This window comes from Miscanthus floridulus, chromosome 19 (genome assembly GCF_019320115.1).
Source record: "Miscanthus floridulus cultivar M001 chromosome 19, ASM1932011v1, whole genome shotgun sequence".
Classification (NCBI taxonomy): Eukaryota; Viridiplantae; Streptophyta; class Magnoliopsida; order Poales; family Poaceae; genus Miscanthus; species Miscanthus floridulus.
The window spans coordinates 79,217,813-79,244,509 of NC_089598.1; the positions used below are offsets into that span (position 1 = coordinate 79,217,813).

The following is a 26,697-nucleotide window of genomic DNA, read 5'->3' on the forward strand; positions in this document are numbered from 1 at the left end:
CCTCTCCCTCTCTCGACTGTTTGTACCCTCTATTATGAACCTTTTCCGGTACTAATCACACGAGCAGCAGCAGACTGGACGTAGGGACATTCAGCCCGAACCAGTATAAATCTTGTGTCCTTTAGTGCACCATCCAAGACTAACGTGCAACAACTACAAATTTACTAGCCGGTGTTTATTCGAAACACTGACAAGACTACAGTGGTGGAGTGATGCAAAACTTACTTGACAGTGCTACTGCAACAAATTGATTTTTTCTTTACCCTTCTTGGTGAGCACTTGGATATTAAAGAAATCAACTACTGTGAAGACACTGTGAGTCTAATTGGTTGTCTGTATTGATCTATCTTGCATAATGTCTATTGGAGATTAACCTAATCCAGCCTAGCCTAATACAATGAAAGTGGTGTTTGGTTGGCTTGTATTGGAAATTGGATTGCATATATATATATGGAAACATTTCTAGTGTTTGGTAGCATGCATAATCCTAAGCCGGTAGACTTGCGCGTCGGGGAGGGTGCACGACGGGGACGGGTGCCACCCGGGAGCCCGTGCGAGTGAGCGCGTTGAGGAGAGTGTTTAGTAGCATGCATAATCCTAAACCGGTAGACTTGCGCGCAAGGAGGGTGCGCGATGGGGACGGGTGCCACTGGGGAGCCCATGCAAGCGAGCGCGGTGAGGAGAGAGAGGTGCGCGTGGGCGGGAGAAAAATAGGTAGCCTGATTTGTTGAGCGTAGATAGTGAGAGGAGGAGAAATTTATTGGACCAATAAAATTAGATAGTCTGGTAGGTAGTTGCTAGAGTTTGTTATTTTAGCCACCACAGCGTTGCATATTTAGACTAATGGAGTTGATCTATGGTAAAATAGGAGTATGCGAGGCCCATGATGAGCCCATCAAGGGGCATAGAATTGTCGAGCAAAATAATAACGGAGCATCCTGGTCGTACAGGCGCAACAGGCTACACCCCTATCTCGCGCTCTCCGAACCCCTGGCCGAAACCCGCCCGCCGCCCGCCGCCCGCCGCCCGCTGCCCGCCGCCAACCCTCGCCGCTCTTCCGCTGCCAACCGTTGCCTCCGGGTTCCGGCCGCCGGCCCGGCACTGTCCTGAAGCCGTGGCCTACGGGGGATTCACTTCCATCCGACGCCATCTGGCCTCCACTTCCATCTCGCGGGTAAACCCTAGCCCATGCATCGGGCAGTGGATCGAATCTGCGGATACGGTGGCTGTATTGGGTTGGACTCGTTGTAGTCTCGTTTCTTTTTGGTGCTAAAACATCTAGGGTTTCCTTCTTTCCTCGCAGGCGCTTGTTCGTGCGCGTGGATTGTTTCGTCCGGGTCTCGTGCCCGTGCAGGAGCCCCTAGGTGGGCGCGACCGCCATGTTTCCTCCCAAAGGGCCCAATCACTACGGCCAGCAGCAGCCTTATGGCGGGCAGCAGCCGTACGGCCAAATCGTAAGGCTCTGTGAAGGATCTGGCTGCTTTCTTTTGTTGCTGGGCGCAGATTCGTTATGAATAATCATTTGCGTTCCCGCCACTTTGGCTGGAATGTTTTCTCTATTTCAGCCTAGTAGCACTGGATTTGCAGCCCCGACAGCGGCAGGTGGCACTGATGGTGGTCGGTTTGGCGCGCGTGCAGGACAAGGGGCTGCTGTGCAGTATGGAGGGCCTTATGCATCAGTGTATGGCACGCAACAGGTGGTTAACTATAACTGCTTTGTTCTTTTCTAGATGAAATCTGCAATCCAGCACGCAATTTATTATCCGTTGGTGTTGATCCTCAAACATTAATATGATTGGCGCACGTGTCGTGTAGCTTGTTTTTTGTGAGTTTTTTTTTTGTGTTGCGTGTATCAGTGAGGAACCTTGATTCAAGGAAACTATTGAAGTTTATTACTCCCTCAATTCCAAATTATAAAGCGTTTTAGCTTTTCTAGATACATAATTTTTTGCTATGCACACTGTGTCTAGATACATAGTAAAAGCAATGTATCTAGAAAAGCCAAAACGTCTTATAATTTGTAATGGAGGGAGTAGCTGCCAGTCTGATACTTTTGTTTGTACTCATAGGGTCAAAATGTTACAAAGTTGCATTGTTTTTGGCACTAGAAAATCCGATGGATTAACATGGACATTTGGGATAGAATTGCTGATTCCAGTCTAGTCAATTAAATATTTGTGAAGTATTGCTGGCAGAATTTCTATGTGTGCTTGGCTATCCTTCTTGCTAATCTGAATTATAAAAGCTCGATTTATATTCCTAATATATGCTCGTCTTATCGTTTAAAGTTGCAATTGAAACACAAGAATAAAGGGTTTAATGAATTTTTCTTTTTTGGAAGTTACTCCCTCTGTCTCAATATATAAGGTGTAACTGTTTTTATTTGAAGTCCCATAATAGAGGGCGCGGCGTCCTTCTGACTCCCTTTGGTGCCCATGTACCCGTGCAAAATTTAATGCTCAGCTCTATTTTGGCCTGCCCCTGCACTGTATTACTCTATATACACGGTGCCGCATCATTTAGTGCTTTGATTAATTGACGTGGTGTTTGGATTAACTTCATTCCTTGGTCTGCGTGTATAGGGGAGTTGCCCCTTGTATATTACGACGGAGGGAGTAGGTGGAAAGGTTATCTTCTTTTCGGATTATGCAAAACAACTGTCCATCAATTCCACTAACCGATAATTTTATTACAGTTTGTGCAACAATTTAAGCAAAAAAATGTGTATCAGATCCTACACTTTTTGTAACAAGAAATACTTGCAGAAAGAGAAGTTGGTTAACAAAAAATCCATTTATTACGTTCCCCTGTACAAAACATGCTAAGCTATGTCATTACCTCCAGCTAGCATTTTACGTCCAGTTATAGACTCCCAAACTGCTAAGCTTTTTGCATTTTGCATTTTACATCTATATAACTGGCTATTTAAAAGCATATAATACTAAGTTCGTACCATGAGTAGTGTCTGCTATGATCCTATGAAGGAATTTGGGCGTGTTTGGATGGCTTCCAAACCACGCAGGCCGCCGTGCTGCACATGCGGCACACCGCGGGAGCCAAACGCTGCCGCCACACTTTGCCGCAGGTTTGGTGCATGCTGCAGCTTGCAGTTCAAAACGCGCGCCCCAGCTCGCCAATAGTTGGGCGTCCGTTTTGTCCACTGCACTCACGGCGTGGCCACACTTGCGGCGGCAGTGGCTCAGGCAGGAACCAAACACGCCCTTTGTGCCAACCATTCATGTACACTTCTGTTATTTGAGCTGTGTTTAGCCCCTGTTTTAGTCACTCAAGCGACCTTTTGCTCATGTCAATCCCTGCCAATCACATGTTTCAGCTGTTTCAGTCACTTCCTCTTATGGTTAGAGTTCACTTCTCATGACCTTTAACTTGTACTGTTGCAGTTGCATGTGGTTCCCACAATTTTGTTGCCAAGTATCTCAACTTAACATCCTCATTCTTTTCAACAGGTTGGTGGAATTGGTGGCAAAGGTCCAGCTTCTTCAAGTCTTCCTAGCTTGCCAACTCGTCCAACTTCACTCGCTGAGTCATCCAAGTTCTCATCTGCACCTGTGGGGTCTGGCCTGGCAAGACCAAATGATGACTATATGGCTGTGCGTGGTTATGCACAGAAGCTAGACCAATACGGCACTGATTATCCACTAGAGAGAAGGATGTATGGTGAACACTCAGCCAATCTTGGTAGGAGAGATGGCCTCAGTGATTTGGATAGAAGATACACCGATCAGATAGCTACTGGTCATCAGGTTTCTTTCTCTCTCTGTTTTTCTTTTTGCCTTTCTCTAGATTGTAAATAATCAGTGCACTGTTGTAACCCTTTTGTTTTTTCTCAGGTTCATGATCATTTGGAGCAGGTAGATTTTTGTTTCCCGACTTACAGAATGCTGTTTTGTTCTTTCTAATAACATGCTGTCTATTGAATCCTGTTAATTTCCTAGGGTTCATCGATGCGCCACCAGCAGCTCCTGAAAGGTCAGCTGCAGCCTGGATCTGATACGAGGTACACTATCTCAGTCAGGTTATATGCAATGAATCTAGAATGTTGTTGATTATTGTTAGAATTCTGTCACACATGATATAACAGTGCATCAATTGAATGACCATGTGTTTGCTAAACAATTTCCGCCGTAGTCTTTGTTTCCGTTAGTTGTCTTGGTACTTCTCATTGATTTTCTTGGAAGAAATCAGTAGCAATCATTTGCGTGTTTATCACTGCAATAGAACATAGCGCATGCACTGAGTATAGTATGCATTTCTGGCAGACAAGCCGATTACTTTGCAGGAAGGTCTGCTCCAGTCCATCAAGCGTCCCAGGAAATTGGTGTATATGGAAGAGTTGAAGCTGATAATCGCAACATGTCCATTCTTGGGACTGCTCCATATGGAAGACAGCAAGCAGCCTCATTGTTGGAAGGAGCTCCAAGGACAAACATTGACAGCCTCTATGGACAAGGTTCATCAAGCACTGGTTATGGCGCAGGTCTTCCTCCTGGACGTGATTATGCCTCGGGGAAAGGCCTCCTCCATCCATCTTCAGATCCTGATTACCGAGATAGCATCTTACCCCGTGTACATCCAGGCGTCTCAATGGTTGATGATCGTAGAGTTGATCGGATCGGTTATCGTCGTGAACTGGATCTAAGAGATGAAGAACGTAGAAGGGACCAACTGATGGAACGAGAAAAGGAGCTTGAATGGGAACGCGAACGGGAGCGGGAGCGCGAGTTACGGGACTTTCGAGACCGTGAAAGAGAAAGAGAACGTGAAAGGGAAAGGGATCATGAAAGACTACTAAGAGAACGTGAAAGAGAAAGGGAACGCGAACGTGAAAGAGAGCGTGAAAGAGAACGCCTTCGTGAGCGCCGGGAGAAGGAGAGAGAGCAGGATAGGAAGCATGGAGCTGATCCAAGGCGGGAGCTCACTTCACCTAGAGGCCCTGGTGATCGGCGGCGCTCTTCGTCTGTTAGATCTGAGAAGCCTGTGCGGCGAATTTCCCCTCGACGTGATGCTGTGCATAGGTGGACTTCCATGTTTCTTATGCAGCTTTGTGGATGAAATAGGTTGCTGCTTCGTCTTTCGTGCAGCTTTTTAAACTAACATTTTCATTTGTTGTGCTGAAGGCATCGTTCACCTGTTAAAGAAATAAAGAGAGAATATATTTGCAAGGTAAATAGAAACCTGTGTCTGTCAGTGTTATTGCTGAAATCAGTTGACATTGTTAGTTCTTCACTAGCCTCCTTGATGCATTCTGATCTTAAGGTTCCTTGGTTCTGGTCCATCTTCCATCTTCATCTGTTCTTCCTTTTGCCATTCTATTAGGCTTCTCTCTCCCTGGTACAGAATCTTTGCTATCTTTTTCTTGTGATATTGAATGTCATTACTCCACCGAAATTTGAAAAGCGTTCGCGCCTTGCCTTAATCTTTGATTGCACAAGAGTATATGATTGAGCAGCCATGAATGATTGTCTTCCTTTTTCCGTTCTCTCTTCCCTTTATATTTAATGTTTCACCAAGACACTTTTCTATGTACAGTTATGGGGTTGTTTCATTTTGCATCCTGCTGTGAACTTAATGCTAACTATGATGTTATTTGCAGGTTTTGCCATTTCGCTTCGTGGATGATGAGAGGGATTATCTGTCCTTGACAAAACGGTATCCCAGACTTGCAATTACTCCAGAATTTTCTAAGGTTGGGCATCCTGTCCATTGACCTTTTGCTTCTGATTAATATTCAACATGGCTTTTGACATTCCGTCACTCTAATTTGTATAATAATTTGCTGTTGCACAGATTGTCTTGAACTGGGCTAAAGAAAACTTAAATCTTCCTCTGCATACGCCAGTGAGGTATGCCTTTTTTGGGGAACACATTACTATGCATAAATACTGTTATACATGTGTTCCTTCTTGGAGTTCTCATGTTTTCAATTTACAATTTGCACTGTCACAATTGCTGTGAAACAGTTTGGAGCATGATATCCTTGATTCAGATGATGGTACTGATGAAGGAGCAATTGTCTCTACTGAGAAAACATCAAGCTTCAATACTCCAGCCACCATTTGGAATGCAAAGGTCTCTCTCTATCTACAGTTTTGTAATTGCTTCAATTTAGGAATTTTTTTTGTATGTGTTTCAAGTTGTAGCTCTTGTGGTCAGTAGATAAATTGCTGATCTGGAGTAACTCATTATACTGTCGTACATGGTATAAGTGAATCTGAAGGAAATATATGGCATATAGTTTCAGGCCTGTTTGGATGTTTTTTTTTTTTTGACCGAAAAGCCTGTTTGGATGTTGTATTTGAAAGACCACAGTATTTGAAAACTGCAGCAGTATTTTATGGTTTTGAGAAAACTGCAGTATTGCTACTCATGTTTGTAGAGATTGAGAACAATACAGCATGCAAATAGATTAGTGCATAACTTTGTGTGCTGCCTTAAGTTACCCAAGGGCATTAAAATACTATTCTTTTTTTTGGCATTGATATGCTTGTGCTTATCTCACTTTCGGATGATAACCACCATATGGAATACCAAATTTTGTTATATGACTTTTGAAGTATAGAAATCATTTCCAAGTTATTATCCTGTTGCAGTGCTGCTTATAAATGTGATGGTGTGCAGGTACTATTGATGAGTGGCATGAGCAAAGGTGCCTTTGCTGACATAACTTCACTGAGAAGTACCGAGGAACGAGTTGTGCACTTGAACAATATCTTAAAATTTGCTGTATTCAAGAAGGATCGTTCTCTTTTTGCAATTGGAGGCCCTTGGAATGCAGCAATAGATGGTGGTGACCCATCGGTTGACTGTTCTTGTTTGATTCGAACTGCCATCAGGTATGCTGTTATCAAACAGGGTATGATGACGAACTTTCAGTTGTACTGATATTATCCTACTTGGACAGATGCGTTAAGGAAATGGTTCAGGTTGATCTATCTAGTTGCACCCACTGGAACCGTTTTGTTGAGGTACTTGTGAATATTTCTCAGCACTTTAAAAAAACTTTATATGTACAACTTTATATGTACTGGATGCTATCTTTCATGGAAAATATCCTGTATCGGCACTGCTACCCTTTTTTTATTGTCCATCTCTTTCAATTTAAGAAATGTATGTTCCTTTGTTTAGTAAGAGAAACAAGCCTATTTATGATGTTGCTGCCTTTTGTAATGTTGCAAGTTCGATTACAATGTCTACCCCAAAAGAATGTTTATGAAATGTTCCTCACTGCATTATATTCAGGATTGAGAAAACTATTGCTAGTACAACAAACTGGCCAATACAATTACCAACACTTTACTCCGTATATCAAATTTGTGAGGTGTGGATGCATATCAAGTTTTAAACTTTGTATAAGTTTAGACCAACAATCAGATTACGTATAGATAAAGATTTAGTAATAGGAAAGTGCTACCACCCGAATTTTATTTCATTGTGCACTTATAATCATTATTTTCTAGTTGGGGACTAATACCACGAGAAATCTTTGGTCAAATCAACTTACAAAGCCATGCCAAGTCAAATCATGCCTTAACATTTGAGCCAATTTGCATTTTTTGATCTATTCAATATTCTTTCGAAGTTTTGCTTCTGTCTATCCCTGATATCAAATTCTTGAGAGTTTTGCTGAAGTTCAGCTGTAACATAGGCACACTATCCATATTTCAGTACAATTGGTAGCCTGCGGGTTACAACTGGTTGGGATATTGTACATCTGTATATTACTTGTATGTATCTGGTAGTCCCTCCACTTCTCACTGCATGTTGATGGAATATTAACTGAATGCATCATTAAACATGCAGGTACATTACAATAGAATAGGCAAAGATGGACTCTTCAGTCATAAAGAAATTACTGTTCTGTTTGTGCCAAACTTGTCGGAATGCCTGCCTTCAGTGGATGTATGGAAGAATAACTGGATTCTGTACAAAAAATCAAAGGCAGAAAGGGAGCAGCTCACTGTTAAAAAGGAAAAGGTTACTTTGCGCTATTATGGCCTTTTGATTTGGTGGATAACTTTTTTTCTTTCTCTGGAGTTCTCACTAAAAGTTTTTTTTTTATCCTTGTTGCTTGTTTTAGAGCCCTGGTGATTCAAAAGAGCAGATGCAAGGTTTGGAAGATTTCCATGTTGCATCTCACGGAATTCTTTTTTTACCTGTCTGTTATTAGAGAAAAACTGAAGACATTTGTTAACAATTTCAGGGGAGCTGAACAAGGGTAAAAGTTTAGATGCTGATCAATTAAAAGAGGGTGATCTTGGTTGCAGTGATATGAAAAATGATAAAGGTGATGCTGATATGAAACAACAAGATAATGATGGAGAGGGTAAGGTTAAAGTTGAGGAACCTGTTCAGAAGATGGGTGGGGATGTTGAAGGAAAAACTACGGGTGACTCCTCTATTGACCATGCAGCTGGGGATAAAAAGCCCACAAAAAAGAAAATAATAAAAAAGGTTGTGAAAGTTGTTCGGAAAAAAAACAACTGGACCTTCAGCTGATAAATCTTCTTCTGAGGACAAGAATGCTGTAGCAGAATCTGCAAACAAAACTGCAGAAGGGGGGCAGAGTCAACAAAAGAATGAGGATGCTGGAAAAGAACAAGAGGGAGCTGGCATAAGTCAACAGCCCGAAGCAAAGAGAACTGGAAAGAAGAAAATAATTCGAAGGATTGTTAAAAGGAAAGTTTCTGGTTCAGGTTCTCAGTTGACTGCCCCTGCTACACCTGCTGAAACTAGTAAGCAAGAAACAGAAGTTCAGCCAGATAAAAATGTTGAGAGCTCAACCGATGTTGGAAATCCTCAGACTAAGCTGCAAGAAGGGTCAAAAATTCCATCTGGAGAAGATATCTCAAATCAGAAGAAAGAAGAGAAGCCAGAGGAAAAGGAACACCCATTGACTGATCGCAGTTCAAATGAGGATAAGGGCAATCACAAGGAAGCTATGGAACAAAAAGATACGAAAAAGGATGGAAAGGATAAAACAAAGGACGATAAAGAGAAGAAGAATAGAGACCTCAAGGTGGATCCAAAGCAAAAGCCACTCAATGACACAAAAGAAAAGAAGAGGTCTGATGAACCTCCAAAATATCCAGGATTCATTCTTCAGTCAAAAAGGAATAAAGAATCTAAAGTATGGGTAACATGCTACATACAACATACTTAACCTTATATATATATAATCCTATTATCCAAACATACTCGGATGAATTGTCCATGATATCTTATATAAGGAATTCTGTTTTGCAGCTCCGTTCAACATCCCTTTCGTTGGATGGCCTCCTAGACTATACTGCCAAGGATGTAGAGGAGTCAGTATTTGAGGTCTGTGTTCTGTAATTACTTTTTGTTAGTATATCAAAAGAGACTACCACTTATTTATATCTTTTGCTTCTACCTAGTTGGTGCAATTGAGCATGGCGCAGCAATGAAATCTCTTCTGTTTGAGAGCTCATGTAGATGTACACTGATCTGTTCTTGTTTTCCTTTTTCAGCTTTCTTTGTTTGCTGAATCATTCGGTGAAATGCTTCAACACAGAATGGGTTGTGTTATCCTGTCTTTTCTTGAGGTACATTCTTTGTGCTTTGCAAATGATTTTGGCTAAGCTTCAAATAATTCTCTCCTCTTGTAATTATTCTAGTGACTTGTCTCAGTGACTTAATTGTACTGTGGTTATTCATCACTTCTGTGGTCCCCTTCAGCCTCTTCATGCATTCCTTCTAAACCTAATGGTTCTATGCTTTGTTTCTGAATGATCAGCTGCTCACTAGTATTTGATAATTCAGTGGCTGCTCTCTGATTCTTTGTTCATGGGTTAAGTATTCTGTGCTTTGCCACTACAAGTGAGACTGAAGGTGCTCTTTTTCAAGACATCGACTCCTAAAACTATTTCAGTATGTGTCAAATCTGCAAACATTTTGGACTTATTGAATATCTCTTCCAATATGAATTGGGTGTGGTGTGTCTAATATGGTGAAGGTTTTTAGGACAGGACCCAAGATACACTGCTTTGTCACTATTTTTCATGCCCCCCCCCCCCCCCCCCCCCCCCCCCCCCCGCACGTGCGCGCGCCCTGTTAAGGGCTGTATTGTGACCATGCTCATCCACAGTATGTTTTGGGCCTTTTGGCATGTTGATATGTTTCAACACATGTTCTTTTTCCTTCGCAGAAACTGTACAGGCGTTATGTTGTGAAGAGGAATCAACGTAAACGCCAAAGAGAGGAAGATCTAAAGAAAGAAGAGAAGAAATCCTCCGAGAAACGATCCAAGACTATAACTGAAAGTGTTGATAATCCAGGAGGCAGTGTTAAAATAACAAAAGAGAGTGAAGAAAAGATGAGCACAGATCAATCAGCAAATGTCCATGCTGAACTGTCAAAAGAGGGTCAGATAAAACTTGGTACCGATCATCCAATTGCTGACCATGGTGAACCAGCAAAAGAGGGCGATGAAAATACGAGCACTGATCATTCAGAGGCTGTTCTTGATAAACCTGCAGCTGATGCAAATATGGAGGAGGAAGATCCTGAATGCGAGGAAGATCCTGAAGAAATAGAAATATACGAAGATGATGAGGACATGGATGATGCTCATGCTGAAGAACAGATTGCAGAGCAGGTTATTTTCCAGCATTTTTTTGACCTAGTTGATTCAGCTCTTCGTTATTTGAACCGACTTGTCATTTATTACCTTGTGTTTTCTTAAAATTCCACTCTAGTTTCTTTTCCTTGACATATGGAAGTTAACCATGCTGTTCTAATCAAGTCTTGGGCTTATATAGTGGCAATCACCTACACTGTCAAGGTCATATGGGCCAGTAGCCTACTTCTGTGCTTGAGACTGCCTTTCACCAATCGCACATTTTAGTTTTTTCTAAGTAGCATTGTCATATTGTGTGGTTTCACATATAATATCATCCCACTATTTTTATGTTTGAGTTTCAACTTTATGCAAGAGATACACAAAGCTAGTTCCATAGAGCTAACCAATAACCATGCCTAATCTATCCGTGGCACCTCATTTTCTTGTGGCACAGAATGAGAACACAAACGACAGAGAGATGAAGCCAGAAGAAGTAGCGACAGCAGATGGTGGAAATAACAAAAGTACAACACAGCCTGAGGTAGAAAATATTGCTAATATCCATGAAAGAGCTGCTTCAATAGAGGAAAAGCAGTCCGTGGCAGAGAAAGGAGATTCGGTGGAAGGTGGAGAAAAGGTTGTCAGTAAGGAGGTTAAGCCAGCAAAAGATGAGGTGGTCGACAAGGACCTATTGCAGGTAATGTTTGTTTTTCTCTGATGCATGGGAAACGTTAAGGGTGTATTTGGTTTGTGGTCTGACAGTTAATAATGTCTTCATCTTATAGGCCTTTAGGTACTTTGACATAAATAGAGCAGGATATCTCAAGGTATATTATGTGAGCATGACCTATTATTTTAAAATCAATCCCACTTTCGATCAGTGTGGTCACTGACTATCATTATTTCACAACTGTAGGTGGACGATTTAAAATGTATTCTTCACAACTTGGGGAAGTTTTTATCAAGCAGGGACGTGAAGGTGAGATATTTGATTGGAAATAGTCTAAAATTAACCCCCCCCCCCCCCCCCCCCCCCCCCCCCCCCAGTTTTGCCTATGTCTAGATATATCCCCTAAACTGATGTTTGGATCGATTTACTCATCCCCCTGCTTCTCCAACTATTTCAGTAGTTCGATTTAGTGATTTACTAAGGAAGATGTGTTATTTTGGTTTCTCTATCTATGTACAAGTTGAGTTTTAATTTCAAATTTTGTGAGGTGATGGACATTATAATTTACGTTCCAAATACATCACAAACTTTTCGTCACTATTTTGATAGGTTAGGAAATGCAATAGTAAATTAACACTAGTGATACAGAATTGTAACATGATGAAAAAATCGTAATCATTCCTATAGCATAGAATGTGATGTTTATCATCTTACAATATTTGAAATTAGAACTCAACTTGTACTTGGAGAAACAAAAAGACAAATCTTCTTAAGGGGTAAATTGGATCAACTGAAATAGGGAGTAAATCAAACAGTAGTTTAAGGGGGTTGTTGAAAGCTAAGTCTGTTGACAGTTGCCAAACATAGATTCTTCTTGACAAGCATTTAGGATGATTCTATTTGTTGCTTAACATATCCTCAGTTTGTAATGACTGTCTAACAATGTGGTGCTCAACAAAGCATTTATTATGATTCTGCTTGTTGCTCAACATATGATTAATTTGTAATGACTGTAACAGTGGCGTGCTGTTTGCCATCTGCAGGACTTGGTTCAAATTGCTCTTGCTGAGAGCAATTCTGCAAGGGACAATCGCATAATCTATCCAAAGCTTGTGAAGATAGCTGACCTGTAATCTGGCACTGCTTGGCCCGTGTCAGCCCCTTAGTTAACTATGCTGACCGTCGAGAAGTCAGTTATGATAAACTATTTTCTTTACTTATAACTTGGTTCACTACCATTTTTCTGGTTACCTGTTTGTACCATTATGTTATAAGGAGCTGCATTTCGATTCTTGTTTTTTTTACTGGAATTATCAAGTAATGAACTCAGCCGCTGAGGCTTACTGTAAGCATCAAGGAACATCACATTTCATAAATGAGGGCACCTGAAAAAGAAAAACGAACTTTGTATTAATGCTTATTGGTGTTATCGTTTTATCTAAGGAAACTGAATTTGATATGTTGTAGACATTGTCCATTGATACAATGTGAGGCCGGGGCATCTTGGAGAAACTGTTGGGGGTATTTTGCTTTATTTAAACGTGCAAATCGTCATCGGTAATTCTTTGGCTGTACCAAAAGCAGAGTGCCAAGCAATATGTGACTGGTTGAAAACTGTTGAGTCTAATGTACTTAGACAGATTAAACAAGAATGCTAGAATCAACCGGTTGCTTCACTGATTGATGTCTGTTACATGTTTATACATGATGATAAAAGGATGTGATGAACGGGTAGTGTAGCACAGATAGTGGCGGAGCTAAAAAGGAAGCGACGAAGGTCTTGGCACAGGCGACTGGAGTTGTATCGAACACTGCGTACCCTCGCTGGAGATACCCATTCTTTCCCCCACAATCCCCTCAGTTCTCGGTGAATGACTACTCAACGGCAAGGAATGGAAATCAAGGAATATCGATAGACCCCGCACTCACAGGTGGGTCGAATGTGGAAACCCACCTCGCCCAGTGACAAAGGGCCCCACGACGCACTCGGGCGGCTCCTTTGGCCCGAGCTCCAAGTTCTGGCAGAGGATGTCAGAAGTGGTACAGCGTTGTTGGCCACGACCAACAATGAGCTATGACGCTTGGCGCCGCCATCGACCGATGATTAGGACACAAAAACTTAGAATCCCCTTGGGCGCAAGGAAACCTTAAAACCAGATGTCTCCATGTACTCCCTTCGCCCACCGGAGGCTCCTTTAGGGCCTGTTCGGTTAGTCATTCCCGGCCTGGAACGGCCAGGAACATTTCCAGCCCAGTATAAAATATGAAATGGTTCCAGGCCCAGAACAGTTCCAGACCATTTCGGGCTGAAAACGAACGGGCCCTTAAGGGGATCGATTAATAGATCAAACCCCAAATCATCTGAGAAACCATAGATCACTTAGCTAGCGCTCTCCTACCATCTCTCAACTATTGTAAGAACTCGATTGAGCATTCTAACACGAAGAATTTGGCTCTGGACGTAAGGCTTAGACGCTCGAACTAGGATATATCTTTTGTGCCTTGAGTGCTAAATCACTGAAGTCACATGCATCAACCCATCGATCGGATCATTAATCACTGCCACGGGATCAAACCCATGACAGTACCCATAAATTATACCCAATTAAGGAGTTTTTTTTCTTCAATTATGGTTTCATTTTTAACAAACTTTGCTATTTTAAGCATGGACACCATATAGAATGCTTTATTTACATATTTTAGAAGTAATCATACTTTGTGTATTCCGTATCGAAATGGATGGAGTAGTTATAAAGAAGTATATATAAAATACTAAACTTAATTTAAGAGGAATATAATAAACACTGCAAGATTAAAATATAAGATTAATTTGGGCTATCAACAGGTAGGGCTAGACATCGAGCCAGCTCGGCTCGTTATAGCTTGGCTCACTCATTAACGTATTGGCACGGATTGGCTCGTTATACAAATGAGCCAGCGGACTAGCTCGGCTCGGCTCACTAGCAAGCTCGAGCTAACTCGTTCTACTTGCGAGCCAAAGCACAAAAATACAGTACATGGCGGCCATGATACATCACTTGCATACTTATAGAATGAAATAAACACGGTACATATAAATTTAACGATGGAGAATATAATCCATTGATTGATCCACTACTGAACTCGAGTTTTTGTCCAGCCACCACGACCATGAGTCCATGACCATGATACAGTCAAACTCATACACACCTTACAACATCATCCATTGAACGATTCCATTCACCCATACAGTTTTCTAGAATGGAGCAAAATAAATGAGCAACAACTAGACTGAGAAAATAAACAACAGCAGGTCAGTAGCAGGCTTGCTGTTACACGGTTACAACAGCAGCATACCAATTGACACACCAAGAGATTATCATAGCGAGTCCAACAGGTCCCTGGTTCTCTTCTCCCTTCTTGTGGCATGTTACATGTACTAGTCCATCACGCGCGCCCTCGCGCACGTTGCGCAGTCAGTTGGAAATGGGGCGGGCGTCGCAGTCAGTTAGAAATGGAATCGTAGATCTAAGCGTGTGTATATATTTTTTCAAGATCGAAGCATGGACACGATAAATATCTGGCATTGTAATATGAGGATGATAAGTCTGTATATATTACATAGAGAGATTCCATAAGTGTGGCAATGTTCCAAGCCAGTAGCATAGGGCGGTGTTTTACACGTACTATAATAGTGGACACCATCTGCTAGATCCATGGACGGATCCAGCAGTGGGGCTAGGGGGGCTTCAGCCCCCCCTACCCATCCTGAGCACGTGGAGTTTCTCTAAGCCATCTCTTAAAATTTTATGCATACATATATTAGGTATGAGGGGCTAAGGTTAAGAGAAGATAAAAAAAACTCTATTCTTTTGTTTAGCCCTCCCTAAATTTTTTCCTGGCTTCGTCACTGGCTAGATCTATACATTAGGCTGCATTATAAGCAGCAATGGTGGTTCTGACTTAATTATATCACATTAGGCTGCGCGCGTAGGTTAGCAGCCGGCAAAGGCTGTAGACAAACATATGTCTAACTTAGGAATTGCAAAATAACTGTGGCAAGTAGGTAATATATATTGCACAAATGTATGGGTTGGCAAATGGCAGAGGCCATTCTCAGATATTGGAAAGTCTTCAGGGGATCGGCATGATTTCTGGCGCGGCTTGGGTCAAGACAAGCACCATCCAGTCCAAGCTCCGATTCACATGATTGGTTTGCGTTTCTTGTTTGGCGTGAAGTAGTCGCAGTAGATGGTGTTGCAAGTGTTGATCTGCAATGATCAGCTCACATAAAGTAAGAACTAAAATTAGTTAAGATGTGTATAACAAACGTAGTTATTTGACACCAGACAGGCACACCACAGTTGAAGGTGCAGGAGTAGCGCACAACCGAACATATCACAGGGTCCGGGGTGTCATCCTGCTTGCAAATCACCGACAGCACGCCGGTGTTGGTCCCAACCCAGTAAGCATATTACAAGGCAGCAACCTGAGGTAGTAAGTACAAACTCACATAGCTGTGTCCTTTTAAAGCAAAAAAATAGGATCAGTTTGCACAAATGAGTAGCTTTTGTTGGTCAGTGATTTTATAATATGCACTGTCATCAAAGCCTAAATTTACTGAATAGCTGCTATCGGCGATCTTTACATATACTCTAACAACTAATGGCAACTCAATAAAAAGGATGTATGCACATGTAAATAGTGGTTCCATATTGTCAGTCCTATATTAACCTAGGTAGCATATAACAACATAATATGAAATTGTTTGCAAAGTAACAAAAGGTAAGGACAAAAAACAGACGGACTCCACCAGGTTGGATGGAAAGAACAAAAACTAATCTATAGTTCCAGCAGCACACATGAGGGAAGAATCTGCTGGGAAGCTGCAGTAAAGTAAAAGAACTTGTCTATCTGATGGAAACTGATGAGGACATCTCTCCTGCCCGGATACAACCACATTAGCAAATTTTGATTCACAGGTGAAACAATCATTTACCATGATTGTATTTGATACATTTGATGAATTGATGCTGCACCATGATGTGTGTTCATTGTCATTTTCAGAAATACATACATGGATCAAAAAGAGTGTTAAAGACACATGAAAGGCATGGAGGACCAAAGAAGTTGATTGGGGGCCAAGTACAAGTATTCCCAACGTCCTCCACCAGGACACCACGTCACTTTTGGTCCAAGGAAAGAAAGAGATCAAATCCAACACGTTTTGGGGCTGGATTCGGACTGCAACACTGCACCAACTTGCGACGTCCGCCACGACCTCATCCGGACTCCGTTTTGGGCGTTCAAGTACTCCATGGAATCCTTATGAAGTCTACTTTCATATGGATGCGGACTCATGTCTATATCTTGTCTGAGGCGGCTGCAATGATCAAATTACTACTGAGAGGTTTTTCTGTCAAAGGTGCTGCGTCGCCTTATTTTGTCCCGATGGGCCGTGTATCAAGTCAGGTCCATTAGGGACGCATCCTAGGGTTGGAGCATGACCCCAACACCTTGGTGGTCGTCCTTCCACCTTCATATACCCCTTAGCCGCCACCAAGAACAGTTGGGTTTTGTTTTGTTGAAAGTTTAGCCATTGCTACTTCTTTGTAGACGCGTGTGTTGACTAGACCATTCGTTCTACTTGATTCAGAACCCCAATTTTGTGAGTTCAGATTGTTTTTTCATCTCCATATTTGCAATTGAGTTGCTTGTTCTACTTGTTCTTGCTTGTTCCTCGATTGCTTGCAGGAATTACCCTAGTGGTTTGGTTGATCGTGCTCCACAAAATCGCGACGGCCCTTGGAGGTGGTGTATCGGTTGCTAAGGCGCAGCATCCTTGGATGGTTGTAGTCGGGCCGTGAACGTCATCTCCATCCCCAAATCGAGTTATCCACCTTCTCTCATTGAAAGATCGGGATTCACCCTAGCGGGTTCATATCAGAAACTCTTTGGGTAAACAAACAGCAGTGCGACTGATCAATTAACGGTAACCAATAGTTCCTGTAGTAAAGTAAAAGAACCTGCCTATCTTATGAAGACACTTTGGGTAAATAAACAGCAGTGCGACGGATCAACTTATGGTAAACAATAGTTCCTGCAGTAAAGTAAAAGAATTTGCCTATCTTATTAGAACACTTTGTGTAAACAAACAGCGGTGCGACTGACCAACTAATAGTAAGCAATAGTCCCTTCTGAGCACCCAAAAAAGATGAACATAGGAATACGTAGAAGGAGGTTCTAAACCTGTAGGCGGTAGCTTCAACTTAAGAGAATAGTATAGTAGTACTGAAGATGTAGAAAAATCAAGAGGCACCATGTGAACTTTACCTAGGATATTCTAGAGACCTCTACCTAACAGCCTAGATTCAGGACCAAACCTCGGGCGCAATTTGCAGGGAGTAGCATATGGATCAATAGCATAGTTATCATCTGCATGAAAGAATGCGCTGCTAGATCGACCAGCGTGGGAATCACTTGGACACTCTGGTATGTTTTTGTTCAATATAATAAAGAATATAATGAGTCTTTCGCGGGAAGGCTTACATGAAGAAAGAAAATGAAACCAAAGAACAGAGAAAATGAATTAACGAAAGGAGGCACTAAATCAATGCAGAACGGTGAGGCGTTTTTCATCTTCAAGGCTAAAATTTCAGAAATTCCAAATGCATACACATGCTCTTGCTGCATCAGGGAAACATTAATCTATGGGTCACCCACCAAAAGATTTAGGTACAGCACAGTGCCTATGTAGTATATAACACACCAGTTGTCTGCTCCCAAAAAAATACGATGAACATTATAAGATAGTAACGTACATATTCCAGGACAAATAGAATGTCTGGGACTTCAAAATGTTCTAACAAAAATTAACCAACCGAAGAAGTGGGGCCAACTATACATGCAGGGGAGGCCCTCCATGCTCCAACCCCTTTCTTTTGAAACTATTAGGCATCATCATATATGGAATTGACAAATTTGTGAGGCATACGTAGGAACTATGGTGAGGACAAAATTCAGTTGAAGATAATAAAAGAGAAAAAAGGGAAAAGCACACACAGAGATGCCTTGCAACTTAAATGCTTCTATATTTTTCATCATCTAAATCTGAAGACGACGAACATTACAAAGCTAATATCATAGTTGACATGCTGTGTGGTAGATCAAGAACTGAAAAAACTAAAGAAAGAGGCCATGAGGCAGAAAGCAGTAAGGCCATTGCTTGCAACAAAGAATAATTTAGTTTGGCAATCTTAATAAGAACACGATACCTCATAGGCGAGTTTTTCAGTATCTACATCATACTAACAACACAAGAAGCAGAAATGCTGTCTACGGCTTTGGACAACCAAGTTACCTACAAGAAGTATAGCTAGAATATTTAACCTGAGCTGACTCAAAATAAGCATGAGGTACAGTTTGCAGATGCATGTTGGAAGGAAAGATATGAACTATCTTATTTGGCAGCTGAGCTTCTGTAAAAGTCGTTACTTGTACTAACCACGCTTGTGTAGCACCCTAGAAAAATATGGCAGTTCAAATGTCTCTACCTTAAGGAAGGTATACCCAACTAACAAAACATTTACAGTTTGGTAAACATCACTCTGTATCTTAAATAAATGAAGGATAATCTCACACTTTACTTATCATATGGCAGGTAAGTCATGGGCCCATGATTTCATACGGAGACACTTACAGTTTGCAGTATATCAATTAGACTAACAAATCAGAAAAAAAAGGAAATTATTTGGCTCACCATTGAATTCCTGGCAACTGTTGGTGTAAGAGTTATTTTACTTATGTAGCTGTAGAAGCTTTGTTTCAATACATAGTTCACACTTGTTATATAGGAATCCATAACCATGTCTACAGTTTGCAGTATTCTTGTAGCACATGTTTTTTAACATTGCTGCATTCTTACTCGCTTATTACGACATTGCATGAGTCCCAAAAGGCAACTGATTTTGTCCACAAATTAGAGGAAAATAGCATGCACCGCAAAGTAATGAACTATCCATACAAATTCTAGAAACTGTTGGCAGTTCCATATTGACTAGCTGTATATTTATTTTTAATGCAATGCTTTGAGATTCACCCTTTATCCTCTGATGGATTATTCTTAGCAAGCAGCCTACAGGTCAAAAGAAAGCTTTCGACAAAGAATGAAACAACACTCAAGGGATGGACATGAAGCAAATACAACAACAACAACAACAACAACAACAACAACAAAGCCTTTAAGTCCCAAACAAGTTGGGGTAGGCTAGAGTTGAAACCCAACAGAAGCAATCTAAGGTTCAGGCACGTGAATAGCTGTCTTCCAAGCACTCCTATCTAAGGCTAAGTCTTTGGGTATATTCCATCCTTTCAAGTCTCCTTTTATTGCCTCTACCCAAGTCAACTTCGGTCTTCCTCTGCCTCTCTTCACGTTACTATCCTGACTTAGGATTCCACTACGCACCGGTGCATCTGGAGGTCTCCGTTGCACATGTCCAAACCATCTCAACCGGTGTTGGACAAGCTTTTCTTCAATTGGCGCTACCCCTAATCTCTCACGTATATCATCGTTCCGAACTCGATCCCTTCTTGTATGACCGCAAATCCAACGCAACATACGCATTTCCGCGACACTTAGCTGTTGAATATGTCGTCTTTTCGTAGGCCAACATTCTGCACCATACAACATAGCAGGTCTAATCGCCGTCCTATAAAACTTGCCTTTTAGCTTCTGTGGTACCCTTTTGTCACATAGGACACCAGACGCTTGTCGCCACTTCATCCACCCTGCTTTGATTCTATGGCTAACATCTTCATCAATATCCCCGTCCCTCTGTAGCATTGATCCTAAATATCGAAAGGTATCCTTCCTAGGCACTACTTGACCTTCCAAACTAACATCTTCCTCCTCCCGAGTAGTAGTGCCGAAGTCACATCTCATATACTCAGTTTTAGTTCTACTAAGTCTAAAACCTTTGGACTCTAAAGTCTCCCGCCATAACTCCAGTTTCTGATTCACTCCTGTCCGGCTTTCATCAACTAGCACTACATCGTCCGCGAAAAGCATACACCAAGGGATGTCCCCTTGTATGTCCCTTGTGACCTCATCCATCACTAAAGCAAACAAATAAGGGCTCAAAGCTGACCCTTGATGTAGTCCTATCCTAATCGGGAAGTCATCCGTGTCTCCATCACTTGTTCGAACTCTAGTCACAACATTGTTGTACATGTCCTTAATGAGCCCGACGTACTTCGTTGGGACTTTATGTTTGTCCAACGCCCACCACATAACATTCCTTGGTATTTTATCATAAGCCTTCTCCAAGTCAATAAAAACCATGTGTAGGTCCTTCTTCTTCTCCTATACCGCTCCATAACTTGTCTTATTAAGAAAATGGCTTCCATGGTTGACCTTCCGGGCATGAAACCAAATTGGTTCATAGAGATCCGCGTTATTGCTCTCAAGCGATGCTCGATAACTCTCTCCCATAGCTTCATAGTATGGCTCATCAACTTAATTCCTCGGTAATTTGTACAACTTTGAATATCCCCTTTATTCTTGTAGATCGGTACCAATATACTTCTCCTCCACTCATCAGGCATCTTGTTCGATCGAAAAATATGGTTGAACAGCTTGGTTAACCATACTACAGCTATGTCCCCGAGGCATCTCCACACCTCGATTGGGATACCATCCGGTCCCATCGCCTTACCTCCTTTCATCCTTTTCAACGCCTCTCTGACCTCAGATTCTTGGATTCTCCGCACAAAGCGCCTATTGGTGTCATCAAAAGAGTCATCCAACTGAAAGGTTGTGTCCATATTCTCACCATTGAACAATTTGTCAAAATACTCTTGCCATCGATGTCGGATCTCATCCTCCTTTACCAAGAGATGCTCCCTTTCATCCTTAATGCACTTAACTTGGTTGAAGTCCCGTGTCTTTCTCTCACGAACCCTAGCCATCCTATAAATGTCCTTCTCTCCTTCCTTCGTACTCAAATGTTGGTAAAGATCCTCGTACGCTCTACCCTTTGCCACACTTACAGCTCGCTTTGCAGTCTTCTTTGCCACCTTATACTTCTCTATGTTGTCCACACTCCTGTCATGGTACAAGCGTCTATAGCATTCTTTCTTCTCCTTAATAACCCTTTGGACTTCCTCGTTCCACCACCAAGTATCTTTAGCCTCACGTCCTCTTCCTTTGGTTACTCCACACACCTCTGAGGCTACCTTCCGAATGTTGGTTGCCATCTTGTCCCACATATTGTTTATGTCGTCTTCTTCCTTCCAAGAGCCCCCTTTGATAACCCTTTCCCTAAATACCTCTGACGTCTCCCCTTTCAGTTTCCACCACTTTGTTCTTTAAATCTTAGCTTGTTTATCCCTACGGGCACGCATCTGAAAACGAAAATCTGCCACCAAAAGCTTATGTTGAGAAACAACACACTCCCCTGGTATCACCTTGCAATCCAAGCATGCTCGTTTGTCCTTTCTTCTTGCGAGGACAAAGTCAATCTGACTACAGTGTTGTCCGCTACTGAAGGTCACTAGATGAGATTCTCTCTTTCTAAAGAAAGTGTTGGCTATCATCAGGTCAAAAGCTACCGCGAAGTCTAGAGCTTCCTCCCCCTCCTGATTCCTACTACCATACCCAAAACCTCCATGAACTGCCTCGAAACCTGCGCTTGTAGTACCTACATGCCCATTAAGATCTCCTCCTATAAAAAGCTTCTCACTACTAGGTATAGCTCTAACCAGGCCATCTAAGTCTTCCCAGAACTGTCTCTTAGCACTCTCGTCGAGGCCTACTTGGGGGGCATACGCACTAATTACGTTCAAGACCATATCACCAACGACGAGCTTGACTAAGATAATCCTATCCCCTTGCCTTCTCACTCCCACCACACCATTCTTAAGGCTCTTATCAATCAAAACTCCTACTCTATTTTTATTCGCGACTGTCCCTGTATACCAAAGCTTGAAACCTGTATTGTCCACCTCCTTCGTCTCCTGACCCTTCCATTTAGTCTCTTGAACACATAATATATTTACACGCCTCCTAGTCGCGGTATCAACTAATTCTCTTAACTTACCTGTAAGTGACCCTACATTCCAACTACCTAAACGGATCCTAGTTGGTTCGACTAGCTTCCTTACCCTTCGCACCCGTCGACTCTGATGCGAAGACCCTTGCTCATTTTTCACTACACCCGGGCGCCGATGTAGCGCGCCACTAAGGAAGCGACGACCCGATCCTTGGTTACTTGACACCATGCCCAGATCACGACACGGCGCGTCACGGGGGTGACGACCCGGCCCTTGCCCATTTAACACCATACCCGGGTTCCGATATGGCGCGTCGCTAAGAGGGTTACGCCCCAACGATTTTCTTTCGGGTTTCATCTCCATTTAAGTGGCTAAGTTTTTACATTGGCTCGCCACGCCATTTAACACCATACCTGTAAGTTTTTACATGAAGCAAATACCTTCTAGATAATTTTTTTTGTCTCTATCACCAAATTGATTCACTGCTTCTCCTAACTCGTCTCCCTCCACCATATGAAGCTGTTGTTCATATCTTGCTTGTCCTGAGAAAGAAAAAGGACAAGGGGTCAGGAGAACCAAATATGGAGACGAAGCTTACATTGGCTAATATTTCCTTGGGTCACACAAAGATGCTTACCTTTGCTAATGCTGCGTTGGCTTACACAGAGAAGCTTATCAATCCAGAGCACACCTTTCTAGAAAACCACACACTATCAACCTCTTTATGCAAAATGGAACCTACAGCAAGGGTGTTAGCAAGACTTTAAAAAGAGAGAATGCTTCACCTAGAGCATAGTAAATTGTTTTTTATGCTTGGAAATTCCAATTCCAGCACTGTATCCTGCATCTAGAACAAACAATAACAACAAAAAATGGGTGAAGCAAATTTAAGCAAAAACAATGGAAAATGTAGCAGAAAGGGCACAATATATACTAACCTCCAAATTGTACTGACCAGCAGGGGCAATGTAGCTTAAGCTTAAATGTATTAATTGATGGACCAGAAGGAGAGGACCAAAACATGTAAGGAAAAAACAAAGAGGGTAGATCAGTAGCAAACCGAAACAGAGGCACTCATTGCAGCCAACCAACTATGAATCTGTGCTGAGTAAATACATCATTGGCAATGGGGTGTGCTCAGTAATATAACAACCAACAAATTATGTGAATTAAAGACATCATTGACAATGGACTTATGGTCAGTAACAAATGCACAAAATGTAGCAACTAATAAAAACAAAACAACACATGGAAAAGAGAATTGCTAAACATAATGACATTGTCATCACAAAACTGATGCAAATAGCAAGAATCATGGAAGAACAAAATAGTTAATCATCATTGCACAATTCCATTGTCTCAGTTTAAAAAAGTTCATCATTACACAATCCCAAAACCTCAGTAGATAACATGAAGAATGAAACAACTAATCATCACTGTACAACGAAGGATATCAGCTCTGCACATGATCGGCACATTGAAAAACAAGAAAACGGCAGCAGCCGACGGCCTCCTAGGGGAGGGGGCCAAGATCCTCGCTGTGAGGAGAGAGAGCTGAGGGAAGGGGAGGAGGACAAGGGGAGAGAGTGCACCTCCACCATGCACAACAGGGTAGATGCGTCAGTGTGGGGCTCCTCCAGTGATGAAGGGCAGCGAGCCAGATCCACACACGTACCCGGCCCCGGCGATGGCAAGGAGAGCAGGCACAGGAGGAAAAGGTCTTTCCCAGCGCACACAAGCGTGGAGAGCTCACTCATGCCACAACAAAGAGGAAGGAAGCGAAGCCTCATAATCTGCTCATGCCATGGAACCTGCAGGCAACACCTCTAAGTGCCGACCATAAATTAAATTACCTATCAGGTGGGGAAAGAAAAATACAGACCTGAACATGTATATGCCAAGAGCAATGGCACCTGAGCCCGGCTGTAACTAACTTGGTCAAATACAGGTACCTGCAAATGGAGACTTATTATCAAACAACAGTAGTTAGGGGGTGTTTGGTTTGGGGGTGACAAAACTTTAGGGACTAAACTATTTTAGTCACCTTTAGCCACCCCTTGGGGACTAGAGGGGACTAAACTACTTTAGTCACCTTTTAGTCACCCCGTTTGGCATTCTAACCAAACAGGGCCTTAGTCTTGAAGCTCAGAAAAAGATTACCAGACATGAGAAGTTGGCACCACAAGGTGAAGGCACAAAATTGTGAATACAAATGTTCTCCTTAAATGAAGCTCTGGAACTTGATCAATAACAAGCTAGGACAGAGAGGAAATTAAAATTAGGGCTACACAAGCAGGTGTTAGGTAGCAAGCAGCTGCAACAGCCATAAATATAGGGCTGAAACACTTCAATGAGGTCTATCTAATCCCAGTTTTTTTCCACCATTAGCTCTATTTACAAAAACTAAAACGCATTACAAAAAACTGAAGCTGCAATGTCCAATCTTTTCGTAGGCAAAACATTTCTTCTAAGTAGTAATGGCACATGACATATACTAAATACAATCAGCCCTGGCATCACAAATTCATCAGGTCTTTTGTAGAATAGCTAAGGAAGGAGGTTTACCACAAACTGAGGTTACATTAAAAAAAGTGCAAAACACAACTACAACAGTCAGATAGACCAGGCACAATAAATAAATCCATATTAATTTGTGCTGGAACAGACAGAGGCAAACTTGGCGACTCAAAGTCAATAACAGCGAATCAGCTGGAAATGTAGACATGAAAAAGCCTATAGAATTACCATTTGAGTCTAATCATGTACTAAAATTATTGTAGCGATATCTGAAAGAGCACACGAAGGGCCCCTACCAAAATTGTTGTAGCGATATCCAGTGAGTGTCATGGAAAAGCAGCCAGCCGAGCAATCTAACTGGAAATTTAAGAATCACAATGCAACGATGACTAAGCAGTAATCTAGCTCTCCCCTAGGAACTGGTTTTTTTCCATCCATTAAAAATTTATTAAAATGTCTTGACTTTGAAATTAACATGTAAGTTTTTTCGTCGAAAATAATACATCCCTATCAGTCAATTTGCAAAAGCGATCAATATGCACCTAAGCTACAGCCCACAATTGTGAACTTCCTATCTGTAGACACAATCAAGTAAAGAAAAAAAAGTAAACAGATAAATGAAATTGTGGATCAATGTATTGAACAGCACATATGAACACACCTTAATGCTCAAATCCAGACAAGAAGTCAGACAATGTGACTCTCACAATACCCCCAATCATTTCAATTAGATAGTGGCGAAGTAAGGAAAGTGTGCAATCCATAGCAGGTACCTATGTTTGCTAGACGCCAATTATCAAAGTGAAAAACATTTGGTAACCAAAGAAAGTGGTACAAAAGAAACTCACCAGGGTGCCTATGTTTATTGAGTACCAATTACCAAAGGACCAGTATTTATGGAAGCAAAAGGAGCCTGTACCATCTGCTCCGCTCATAACATGCACATTCCGCTCCGCTCATAACATACATAATCAAAATGAAGGCAAAGCAGCATTAGTTGTTCCATAAAAAAAATAAACAACCAACACATCTCCGTTGAATCACCGTGTAAAGACAAATGAAGATATGAAAATTAGATCAAATCAAAATAAAAGGTACTGAACATTTGGAATAGTAATCCAGGAGAAGGCACAGACATATATAGGCACACACATAGCTAGCCCACTATGCTCCAACGAAGATGATGACAGGAGATAGAATGGACAGAGATACAGATAAAGCTAACTTCCATAATTGAAATTCATACATGAAATCGAACTTTGAATGTACCAAATAAAAAAGCAAGCACTAAATCAGAGTAGCAAGGAAGTTATAGGGCACCTCGCACTACCAGCAGTGGTGTGGGCGATGAGCCCGAGGGCACGTCGCGGTAGCGGCCGTGCCGGGCCCTAGGGTACGGCGTACACAGGTTGCTGGAGGGAGAGGCGGAGGGCGTGGGGAGGAGGCCGAGGACGGTTGCGAGGGAGAGGCACTGGCGCGAGGCGAAGGGCTCGCACAAGCGAATTCGTGCCATTAAAAAAAATGGCCTGAAAATTCAACGATCTTCAGTACTGTTCTTTTTTTTTTACCTCATTAAACTACAGGTGTGAAAAGTAAAAAATATCCTTAAGTCTAAATATGTCATTAATTTTTTTTGAGCATCTTAACGACTTCAAATAAAAAAACTCAAAACTATAGACGAGATCTATAATTTTTATATAAAAATTATCTTCATTTAATTCCACAAAAAATATGATTTGATATGATTAATATATCTTAGAAAAATCAAATTTTTTTTGCGAAATTAAATAAAGATAATTTTTATATGAAAATTATAAATCTTGACAAGATCTACAACTTTCTAGTTTTGAGTTTTTTCATCTGAAGTCGTTAAGATGCTCAA

General features: G+C 41.7%; 1 protein-coding gene and 1 pseudogene across 1 annotated transcript; one reads left to right on the forward strand and one right to left on the reverse strand.

The window, feature by feature from the left end:
- Positions 1–960: 960 nt before the first annotated feature.
- Positions 961–12,705, forward strand: LOC136528191 (protein SHORT ROOT IN SALT MEDIUM 1-like; annotated as a pseudogene).
- Positions 12,706–22,935: 10,230 nt separating this feature from the next.
- Positions 22,936–26,223, reverse strand: LOC136528192 (uncharacterized). The gene is made up of 7 exons (XM_066521120.1): positions 25,664–26,223; positions 24,459–24,553; positions 24,181–24,250; positions 23,891–24,109; positions 23,237–23,276; positions 23,084–23,145; positions 22,936–22,989 (listed from the first exon to the last, which is right to left on the reverse strand). The coding sequence occupies exons 1-6, from the start codon at positions 25,748–25,750 to the stop codon at positions 23,084–23,086; spliced, it is 573 nt and encodes a 190-aa protein (XP_066377217.1). The 5' UTR covers positions 25,751–26,223; the 3' UTR covers positions 22,936–22,989.
- Between the last annotated feature and the right edge of the window lie 474 nt (positions 26,224–26,697).